Below are 12,500 nucleotides of genomic sequence, written 5' to 3' on the forward strand. Positions count from 1 at the left end.
CACTACTACTACACAACAACACTACTACTACACAACTACACTACTACCACACAACAGTACTACTACACAACAGTACTACTACTACACAACAGTACTACTGCTACACAACAACACTACTACTACACAACAACACTACTACTACACAACAACACTACTACCACACAACTATACTACTACTACACAACAAACTACTACTACACAACAACACTACTACTACACAACAACACTACTACTACACAACAACACTACTACCACACACTACTACACTACTACACAACAACACTACTACTACACAACAACACTACTACTACACAACAACACTACTACCACACAAACAACACTACTACTACACAACAACACTACTACACACAACTACTACTACTACTACACAACAACACTACTACTACACAACAACACTACTACTACACAACAACACTACTACTACACAACAACACTACTACACAACAACAACACTACTACCACACAACAACACTACTACTACACAACAGTACTACTACTGCAACACAAGTACACAACAGTACTAGTACTAGTACTTAGTACTACAGTTCATACTCTCACTGTCAGTTCATTTGTTTATGTTGTTATTTGTGTGATTGAAGTGTGTTGTGTTTGTTGAAGGTGTGTTTGATTTGTTCACCGTAAACCCGTGTGTGTGTTCCTGTGTGTGTTTGGTTCACTGCGTGTGTGTGTATGTGTGTGTGTGTATGTTCCTGTGTGTGTTTGGTTCACCGTGTGTGTATGTTCTCGTGTGTGTCTGTCCTGCAGGGTTCTGGAAGGCGTCGTGTCCTCCCTCCTGCACGTCTCCGCTCCTCGTCTTCGTCAACTCCAAAAGTGGAGACAATCAGGGAGTCAAGTTTCTCCGACGATTCAAACAACTCCTCAACCCGGCACAAGTGTTCGACCTGATGAACGGAGGACCTCACCTCGGGTATATACTACACACTATACTACTGTATTACTACTATACTACTGTACTACTACTACTACTATACTACTGTACTACACACTATACTACTGTACTACTACTATACTACTACTATACTACTGTACTACTACACACTATACTACTGTACTACTACTACTATACTACTGTACTAACTACACACTATACTACTACTACTACTACTATACTACTGTACTACTACTACTACTACACTATACTACTGTACTACTATACTATACTACTACTATACTACTGTACTACTACTACTATACTACTGTACTACACACTATACTACTGTACTACTACTATACTACTGTACTACACACTATACTACTGTACTACTACTATACTACTGTACTACACACTATACTACTGTACTACTACTATACTACTGTACTACACACTATACTACTGTACTACTACTATACTACTGTACTACACACTATACTACTGTACTACTACTATACTACTGTACTACTACTATACTACTACACTATACTACTGTACTACACACTATACTACTGTACTACTACTATACTACTGTACTACACACTATACTACTGTACTACACACTATACTACTGTACTACTACTATACTACTGTACTACTACTATACTACTGTACTACACTACTACTATACTACTACTATACTACTATACTACTACTACTACACTATACTACTGTACTACACTACTATACTACTGTACTACACTACTACTATACTACTGTACTACACACTATACTACTGTACTACTATACTACTGTACTACTACTATACTACTGTACTACTGTACTACTATACTACTGTACTACTACTACTACTATACTACTGTACTACTACTATACTACTGTACTACACACTATACTACTGTACTACTACTATACTACTGTACTACACACTATACTACTGTTACTACTACTACTACTACTATACTACTGTACACTACTACTACTACTATACTACTGTACTACACTACTACTGTATACTACTGTACTATACTACTATACTACTGTACTACTACTACTACTACACACTATACTACTGTACTACTACACACTACTATACTACTGTACTACTACTATACTACTGTACTACTACTATACTACTACTACTATACTACTGTACTACACACTATACTACTGTACTACTATACTACTATACTACTGTACTACACTACTACTACTACTACTACTACTACTACTATACTACTGTACTACTACTACTATACTACTGTACTACTACTACTACTATACTACTGTACTACACACTACTATACTACTGTACTACTACTACTATACTACTGTACTACTGTACTACTACTATACTACTGTACTACTACACACTATACTACTGTACTACTACTACTACTATACTACTGTACTACACACTACTACTACTACTACTGTACTACTACTACTATACTACTGTACTACTACTATACTACTGTACTACACACTATACTACTGTACTACTACTATACTACTGTACTACTACTATACTACTGTACTACTACTATACTACTGTACTACACACTATACTACTGTACTACTACTATACTACTGTACTACTACTATACTACTGTACTACACACTATACTACTGTACTACTACTACTACTGTACTACACACTATACTACTGTACTACTACTATACTACTGTACTACACACTATACTACTGTACTACTACTATACTACTGTACTACACACTATACTACTGTACTACACACTATACTACTGTACTACACTACACTATACTACTGTACTACACACTATACTACTGTACTACACACTATACTACTGTACTACTACTATACTACTGTACTACACACTATACTACTGTACTACTACTATACTACTGTACTACACACTATACTACTGTACTACACACTATACTACTGTACTACTACTATACTACACACTATACTACTGTACTACTACTATACTACTGTACTACACACTATACTACTGTACTACTACTATACTACTGTACTACACACTATACTACTGTACTACACACTATACTACTGCACTACACACTATAGGCAAGGCAAGGCAAGTTTATTTGTATAGCACAATTCATACACAAAGTAATTCAAAGTGCTTTACAGAATAAGAAATACATTAAAATCATAATAAAAACAAATCAAAACATAAATAATCATGAAGATTAAAATTAAAAAAGAGAGAAGAGTGCGGAATGAAAACCTTTCAGTTATTTGCACAGTTAAACAGAAATGTTTTGAGTCTGGATTTAAACAGCGTCACAGAAGAGTCTGTCTCACATGTTCAGACTGTTCCAGGTTTTAGCTGCATGAACCTGAAACTCTGACTCCCCTTGTTTAGTTCGTGACTCTGGGCACCAGCAGGAGGTCGTCCCTGAGCTCCTCAGAGTGTGAGATGTTCATATGACACTAACATGTCACAGATGGACTTTGGTGCTCGGCCATGGAGAGACTTGTACACAAGCAGAGCTGCTTTAAAGTCTATTCTCTGAGGCACAGGAGCCAGAGCAGAGACCTGAGCACAGGACTTATGTGCTCGTACTTCCTAGTTCGAGTAAGGACCCGAGCTGCAGCGTTCTGGATGTTCTGGATGTTCTGGATGTTGTGGATGTTCTGGATGTTCTGGATGTTCTGGATGTTCTGCAGCGTCTCACAGCTCGTTTGGAGAGACCAGTGAGCAGAACATTACAGTATCTAACCTACTGGAGACAAACACATGGATAAGTTTCTCCAAGTCTGATTTAGACAGTAAACCTTTGATTTTTGCTATGTTTTTTAGATGGTAAAAGGCTGCAGATGTTATTGATTTGATGTGGCTGTTAAAGTTCAAGTCTGAGTCCATTATTACCCCGAGATTTCTTGCCTGATTTGAAGGTTTTAGAGAGAGAGACTGGAGGTGATGCTGACACTGTCCCTTTGTTTCTGTGGACCAAACACTATGACTTCAGTCTTGTCAGAGTTTAGCTGGAGAAAGTTGTTTTGCATCCACACACTGATCTGTTGGATGCAGTGACCAAGTGACTCCACTGGTCCATAGTCTCCTGCTGCCAGAGAGACGTAGATCTGAGTGTCGTCTGCATAATTGTGGTAGGACACGTTATTGCTGCTTATTAACTGGCCTGTAGGGGGCAGCATGTAGAGATTGAACAACAGGGGGCCCAGGATTGACCCCTGAGGCACCCCACAGGTCAGGGCCATGTCATCTGAGACACAGTTTCCAATTTCAACAAAATACTTCCTGTCTTCTAGATAGGACTTGAACCAGTTTAGTACAGTACCAGAGATGCCCACCCAGTCCTCTAGTCTCTGTAAGAGGATCCATGATCGACAGTGTCAAAAGCAGCACTCAGATCTAACAGGATCAAGACTGAGACTTTGCCTGCATCAGTGTTCAGGCGGATGTCATATTGTCACCTTGATAAGAGCAGTCTCAGTGCTGTGGAGGTCTGACTGACTGTACTACACACTACTGTACTAACACTATATACTGTACTACTATACTACTGTACTACTACTATACTACTGCACTACACACTATACTATTGTACTACACACTATACTACTGTACTACACACTATACTACTGTACTACTATACTACTGTACTACTACTATACTACTGCACTACACACTATACTATTGTACTACACACTATACTACTGTACTACACACTATACTACTGTACTACTATACTACTGTACTACTACTATACTACTGCACTACACACTATACTACTGTACTACACACTATACTACTGTACTACACACTATACTACTGTACTACTACTATACTACTGTACTACTACTATACTACTGCACTACACACTATACTACTGTACTACTACTATACTACTGTACTACACACTATACTACTGTACTACACACTATACTACTGTACTACACACTATACTACTGTACTACACACTGTACTACTGTACTACACACCATACTATTGTAATACACACAATACTACTGCACTACTACTACTATACTGCAGTACTACACACTATACTACACTACTACTACTACTACTACTGCAGTACTACAATATACTACATCTGGGTCTGGTCAAGTGGTAACGGAGGAAACAGGGTCAGATTTTTGACATTCAAATGTTTCTTATTCAGAAACTAGAGGAACTATTGAAATAAGTAAAGTATCAGAATGTAGGAAAGAGTTACACTCCAACAGGGTCAAGTTAAACCTGTGAGATTCTTTCAAGTTCAACACAAAAAATGTAAAAAACTCATGTCGGTAACGGAGGGAATGAAATACAATAAATCCAAACAGTGATAACTCTTGGTTCTCACTTCCATATCCTGAACAAACTGGTTTGAATATTTGCTTCATATAGTTTTCTACCATATGGTACAAGATTAGGTTGAAAAACCTCTGACTTTTTGACTCATGAGATTTTTTATTAAGAAAGTTCATGGTAACGGAGGGAAAAGTAACGGAGGGAAAATTGTACAAACAAGTAGAAGGTGCAGGATTTTACATCATTTGTCACTTTTTTCTTCTGAATATTTTAATATTACTTCAAAATGAAAGAAACTATTTCTATAAAATATGTCAGTCCTTCCAAGAACATTTTTTATCATTTTAAATACTTTTTTTTTTTTTTAAATCATGTCGATCATTAACAGTTCAAAGATGGAATAACACAAGATATGATTGAAATTTTCACAATAATTTTTTGTTCCATGTTTCATACATGGTCTGTTTAAAACGGATGGAACTTTAGAACCAAAAATGGAACAGAAAAAAGGTCAAACAGTTTCATAAACTAGAGTACATATGTATCTGTTCAATACACTTTTATATCACATGAATTCACTTGAATTTTTGGCCTTGTTGTTTATTTCTGTTTGACCGGGCCCAGTACTAAAATATACTGCAGTACTTACAGAGAGAGGACCTCTGGCTGTGGTGGAGCTGAGTCGTGCTCATACTCACTTTGTGTGTGTAGCGTCGTGTGTAGAGTCTGTGTGTGTGACTCATGTTGTTTTCTGTTTGTGTGTAAAATGTAAAACGTGACAAACACAAAAGAATCACTGATGAGTTTGTGTCCAAACACTTTTCAGACTCTAGACTCTGTGACTCAGATCTGTCCTTTCACCAGCGCAGGAGCCTCTCTCCCACCGCCCTGTCTCTCCTGTCCTTTTAAAGCTCCACTCTGTCACTTTTGCGTTCAGGCTGCGTCTGTTCCAGAGGTTCGACACCTTCAGGATCCTGGTGTGTGGAGGAGACGGGAGCGTGGGCTGGGTCCTGTCCGAGATCGACGCCCTCATGCTCCACAAGCAGGTGGGAGGGCATCTGACGCAACCTGACACACGGGGAGGGCACCTGACACACACGGGGAGGGCATCTGACACACTCTGACACACGGGGAGGGAACCTGACACACTCTGACACACAGGGAGGGCACCTGACACACAGGGAGGGCATCAGGTGTAATTCTCTGTGTGTGTATGTCTCTGTGTGTGTGTGCAGAGTCAGCTGGGCGTGTGGGAGGGCATCAGGTGTAATTCTCTGTGTGTGTATGTCTCTGTGTGTGTGCAGAGTCAGCTGGGCGTGTGGGAGGGCATCAGGTGTAATTCTCTGTGTGTGTATGTCTGTGTGTGTGTGCAGTGTCAGTGGGCATGGGGAGGCATCAGGTGTAATTCTCTGTGTGTGTATGTCTCTGTGTGTGTCAGCTGGGCGTGTGGAGGGCATCAGGTGTCGTGTGTGTATGTCTGTGTGTGTGTGTGCAGAGTCAGCTGGGCGTGTGGGAGGGCATCAGGTGTAATTCTCTGTGTGTGTATGTCTGTGTGTGTGTGTGCAGTGTCAGCTGGGCGTGTGGGAGGGCATCAGGTGTAATTCTCTGTGTGTGTATGTCTGTGTGTGTGTGTGCAGTGTCAGCTGGGCGTGTGGGAGGGCATCAGGTGTAATTCTCTGTGTGTGTATGTCTGTGTGTGTGTGCAGTGTCAGCTGGGCGTGTGGGAGGGCATCAGGTGTAATTCTCTGTGTGTGTATGTCTGTGTGTGTGTGCAGTGTCAGCTGGGCGTGCTTCCTCTGGGGACGGGGAATGACCTGGCTCGGGTTCTGGGTTGGGGCGCCGCCTGTGACGACGACGCTCAGCTGCCTCAGATCCTGGAGAAACTGGAACGAGCCTCCACCAAGATGCTCGACAGGTGAGGGCGGGGTCACGCCGGGGGTCACGCCGGGGTCACGCCGGGGGTCACGCCGGGGGTCACGCCGGGGTCACGCCGGGGTCACGCCGGGGGTCACGCCAGGGGTCACGCCGGGGGTCACGCCGGGGTCACGGGGGGTCACGCCGGGGTCACGGGGGCCGGGGGTCACGCCGGGGTCACGCCGGGGGTCACGCCGGGGGTCACGCCGGGGTCAGGGGTCAGGGGTAGGGTGACCACCGGCATGACTCTGAAAATTAGCACACTTGGGGTTCTTTCACACAGACTCTCACTGTGCACGATGAGTCGGCCTGGCTGACTGTAAAATCCAGATTCAGGTACCATTTATTAACTTTTATTAGAAATAGAATTTTAATTAAAATCCCAGAAATAATTATTAACTAATTAGTGTTTTTCTCAGATACCCACAATTACGAAACCCGTCAAAGTCCAAATATAAGTGGTGTATTTCCTGTGTGCAGAACCAATCAAATGCAGCGAACTGTTAGTTATCGTGCCGTGGCTGCATGGAACGCACTGGCAGCATTTTTGTTGTTTGAAAATAACAAAAAGCTTTTTCAAAAAAAGTTAAAACTGTTCCGTTTTACACAATGATTATTTACTGTTTATTTATGTATTATTGTTTTTGATATCTGTTTTAATTGTTTATTTTTACATTTTACTTATTACTTTGCCTAAACATTGAGCTTTCATGTCTTGTTATCGTGTGTGTGTGTGTGTGTGTCTGTGTGTGTGTGTGTGTGTGTGTGTGTGTGTGTGTGTGTGTCTGTGTGTGTGTGTGTGTGTGTGTGTGTGTGTGTGTGTGTGTGTGTGTGTGTGTGTGTCTGTGTCTGTGTGTGTGTCTCTGTGTGTGTGTGTGTGTGTGTGTCTCTGTGTGTGTGTGTGTGTGTCTGTGTGTGTGTCTGTGTGTGTGTGTGTGTGTGTGTGTGTGTGTGTGTGTGTGTGTCTGTGTGTGTGTGTGTGTGTGTGTGTGTGTGTGTGTGTGTGTGTGTGTGTGTGTGTGTGTGTGTCTGTGTGTGTGTGTGTGTCTGTGTGTGTGTGTGTGTGTGTCTGTGTGTGTCTGTGTCTGTGTGTGTGTGTGTGTGTGTGTCTCTGTGTGTGTGTGAGTGTGTGTCTGTGTGTGTGTGTGTGTGTGTGTGTGTGTGTCTGTGTGTGTGTCTGTGTGTGTGTGTGTGTGTGTGTGTGTGTGTGTCTGTGTGTGTGTGTGTCTCTGTGTGTGTGTGAGTGTGTGTCTGTGTGTGTGTGTGTCTGTGTGTGTGTGTGTCTGTGTGTGTGTGTGTGTGTGTGTGTGTGTGTGTGTGTGCCTGTGTCTCTGTGTGTAAAGTTTATGTGTTATATAACAGTTTGTATGTAATGAATTTGAGGAGACCCCAGGAAGAACAGCTGCTGATGTTTCAGTAGCTGATGGGGATCTTAATAAACTAAACTAAACTAACCAGTATTTGTTGTTGCACCAAACGGTCCATTCGAACCAAAAGTTCTTAGTTTGTTTTCGTTGGTGTGAAAGCTTCAATCGGACTCAAGACTCGGACTAAATCAAACAGACCGAGACCTCAAAAAAGAGGTGGTCTCGGTTCGCTTGAATCCAAACCAAATGTCAAACTCTGGGTCGGTTCCTCTGGTGTGAACCTGAACTCGGGTCCAAACCACAGACAGCAGGTCCAGACCAACTATTCCAGATGCATCATGGGAGAAACACGTCTCCTCTGAAACGACGCGCTGGACGACTCCAGAGCAAAAACAGATTATTGTCCAGACGCAGACGTGATTCATTTTAGAATTATTTTACCAACAACGACCAAAACAGAGAATGAAACACACGATGAACTGAGCAAGAACCAGTGTGTGAACGTGTGGCTCCAGAGTGAGTCTAAACTGGGGTGTGTACCTCTGGTCAGGACCTGCACTCACAGAGACGACTCGGTGTTCCTCATGTTCACGTAACAACAGCTTTTGTTATTTTAGGCTTTAATTAACCAAATCATTTTATGTCAATAAGAGCCTGTTCAATTGATTCAACTTTAAAAATGTCCTGATTTTAGCCTAAATGTGAGAAATACAGTCGGACTAGATCCAGACCAGAGTCCAGACCCAGAGTCCAGACCCAGAGTCCAGACCCAGAGTCCTGACCCAGAGTCCAGACCCAGAGTCCAGACCCAGAGTCCTGACCCAGAGTCCAGACCCAGAGTCCTGACCCAGAGTCCAGACCCAGAGTCCAGACCCAGAGTCCAGACCCAGAGTCCAGACCCAGCGGGAGCAGCTCTGGTTCTGTCCGGGCTCAGATGATACACAAGACAGAGTGTTCTCCTGTGGTGCTCCTGCTGGCAAAACCTGATCTGAGCACCGAGCGTGTTTGAAGGACGACTTCCTTTTAGGCGTTTGCTTTTGTTCAACAGCAGTTTCAAACACGACTATCGCAGCGTCGCAGGTGAAATATGGGCGGGGATTTGTGGTGATGCATGCAACACCGGCGTCCGAGCGTCCGAAATGAGGATAAAATGTCAAAAATGAGGACGCATAACAGAAGTGTGGACAGAAAGCTCAGAAAGTGTGTAGGTGGAGTATAAAGTATAAAGTGTAGTTCCTCTGTCCTCCTGTAGGTGGAGTATAAAGTATAAAGTGTAGTTCCTCTGTCCTCCTGTAGGTGGAGTATAAAGTATAAAGTGTAGTTCCTCTGTCCTCCTGTAGGTGGAGTATAAAGTGTAAAGTGTAGTTCCTCTGTCCTCCTGTAGGTGGAGTATAAAGTATAAAGTGTAGTTCCTCTGTCCTCCTGTAGGTGGAGTATAAAGTGTAAAGTGTAGTTCCTCTGTCCTCCTGTAGGTGGAGTATTATGGTGTATGAGACTAAGTTGCCGCGGCAACACTCCACGTCGACGGTGACAGAGGAGTGCAGCGATGACTCAGAGGTGACACTTTAAACACTTAAAGATTTACACATTTCACTCTTTTATTTTAACTAACTCCCCGCTCCTGGTCCCTCCGGTCCCTCAGGTCCCTCAGATCCTGACTTACGAGGACTCGGTGGCGGCTCATCTGTCTAAGATCCTGACCTCGGACCAGCACTCTGTGGTCATCTCCTCTGCAAAGTAAAAACACCTCTTCATCATCTTCTTCTCATTTTATCACCACATTAAAGCCACAGTGCGGGACTTTCTGCAGGTTACAAATGTAAAACCGCACTTCGGAACATTTTCCATGGAGATAGAAGAGTTTTATGACAGAAGAACTTTTGATATTTATCCTGTTTGTTTGTTTTTTTCTTGAGTTTTCAGACGATCTTAAACGTTTTCGAGTGTGTGTTGTGTCGCCATGGAAACTTAGACTTAAACTTTAACTTTAACGAGCCACACGGGAAATGACTCGACTTGACTTAGCTGAACTTCCCACCGTAGACGTACATGTAGAACAGCCCCAGAGTGACGTCACTTTCCTCCTGGACGTCTCGTAAAAGTCTTTTGCCTCAGTTACTGTAGATTAATGCCATACTGTGGAATATTAAAGCCAAGGGAAAAACATTTCCATGGGAATGGGCAGGAGTCGGGTTTGTGGAGAGGCGAGCAGCTCACAGTCAGGACGCACCGTTTTTCAGAGACATAAAAATCCAAACAAATAAAATAAAAATCAGTTCATTCACGTCATTATTTTAGTTTAGTTTATGCCCGAAAAGTGACAGTGTGTGGCTTTAACTCTGTGCTCTTTCTTCTTCTGTGTGTGTGTGTGTGTGTGTGTGTGTGTATCTGTGTGAATCTGTGTGTATCTGTATCTGTGTGTGTATGTGTACATGTGTGTTAATGTGTGTGTGTGTGTGTGTGTGTCAGGGTTCTGTGTGAGACGGTGAAGGACTTCGTGGCTCGAGTTGGAAAAGCGTATGAGAAAAACACCGAGAGCTCAGAGGAGTCTGAGGCTATGGCCAAAAAGGTACTTCATATAAAGTACTACTACTGCACTACTGCAGTACTACTACTGCACTACTGCACTACTGCACTACTGCAGTACTACTACTGCACTACTGCAGTACTGCAGGGGTGTCAAACTCATTTTGTTCCGGGGGTCGTGTCCAACCGACTTTGATCCAAAGTGTCCGGATCAGAAAACTCATGTCATATAAACCCCAAAAATAACAATAAGTTCAAATATTTGTGCAGAGAAACACAAATCTATTACAGAAATCTTTTTTAACTGATGAACTCTTTCTTTTACCAAATATTATAATATTATGAACAACCTGAAACTTTAAGAAAAATTCAATTTCAACACAAAGTTTGAACATGAACTTGTCTGTAAACAGGAATAAGTCCATTTTTGTTGTAAAATCCTGCACTCGGCTCCACTTTTCTCATGTTGGACATTTTTCTGATGAGGGTGTCACGGTCAACAGTCAAAACGATCGTCCTTTAAGAGCGTTTGGAAAGAGACAAGTCTTCATTTGTGCTGCTCTGGTGGGAGGGGCCACGTACAGAGACGCTGGAGACGCTGCTGTGATAAACACCACAAAAAATTAACAAGATTTTAATAGAAAATATCATTCAAATATTTGAGTAGAAAATCACCTAAGGGCCAGATTAAAGGTCTTGGAGGGCCGGATCTGGCCCCCGGGCCGTATGTTTGACACCCCTGAACTACTGCATAATGTGTGTACTGCACTTTTCAGACTGTAAGTCGCACCAGCTAAAAAATTTGTAATGAAAAAGAAAAAACATAAGTGGCACTTTAAGGTGGAAATGTATTTAATAAAATGAGAGATCAGGAGCAGATATTTCCTGTGTAAAGTGAAGTTGTAGTAAAAACAAACGAAGAGAGAAGAACAGACTGTTCACACTGTCACATATTTGACAGTTCTTCAGATAAACTATAAACAACAGAACAAGTTGAACAAACTCTCCATCTCACTCCAAATCACTAAATCCAGTAAAAGACCAGTCCTCCAGGGTTCCCCAGAGTCCCCAGAGTCCCCAGAGTCCCCAGAGTCCCCAGAGTCCCCCAGAGTCCCCAGAGAGTCCCCCAGAGTCCCCCAGAGTCCTCCCCCCAGAGTCCCCCAGAGTCCCCCAGAGTCCCCCAGAGTCCCCCAGAGTCCCCCAGAGTCCCCCAGAGTCCCCCAGAGTCCCCAGAGTCCCCAGAGTCAGAGTCCCCAGAGTCCCCCAGAGTCCCCAGAGTCCCCAGAGTCCAGAGTCCCCCAGAGTCCTCCAGAGTCCCTCCAGAGTCCCCAGAGTCCAGAGTCCCCAGAGTCCCCCAGAGTCCCCCAGAGTCCCCCAGAGTCCTCCAGAGTCCCCCAGAGTCCCCCAGAGTCCCCCAGAGTCCCCCAGAGTCCCCCAGAGTCCCCCAGAGTCCCCCAGAGTCCCCCAGAGTC

General features: G+C 43.0%; 1 protein-coding gene across 5 annotated transcripts in view; it reads left to right on the top strand.

Moving 5' to 3' along the window:
- Window positions 1–12,500, top strand: part of LOC110172162 (diacylglycerol kinase delta-like) — a 51,706-nt gene that overhangs the window by 18,425 nt on the left and 20,781 nt on the right. For all 5 annotated transcript variants that reach the window (XM_055166584.1, XM_055166583.1, XM_055166582.1 and 2 more), the window contains 6 exons: window positions 787–949; window positions 6,159–6,267; window positions 6,997–7,136; window positions 9,975–10,059; window positions 10,145–10,239; window positions 10,972–11,071. In XM_055166584.1, coding sequence (XP_055022559.1) covers window positions 787–949; window positions 6,159–6,267; window positions 6,997–7,136; window positions 9,975–10,059; window positions 10,145–10,239; window positions 10,972–11,071 — 692 coding nt within the window. The remainder of the gene's footprint in view (window positions 1–786; window positions 950–6,158; window positions 6,268–6,996; window positions 7,137–9,974; window positions 10,060–10,144; window positions 10,240–10,971; window positions 11,072–12,500) is intronic.

Source organism: Boleophthalmus pectinirostris, unplaced genomic scaffold (assembly GCF_026225935.1).
Source record: "Boleophthalmus pectinirostris isolate CB_2022bp ecotype Guang Dong unplaced genomic scaffold, ASM2622593v1 HiC_scaffold_9, whole genome shotgun sequence".
In the NCBI taxonomy this organism is placed as follows: domain Eukaryota; kingdom Metazoa; phylum Chordata; class Actinopteri; order Gobiiformes; family Gobiidae; genus Boleophthalmus; species Boleophthalmus pectinirostris.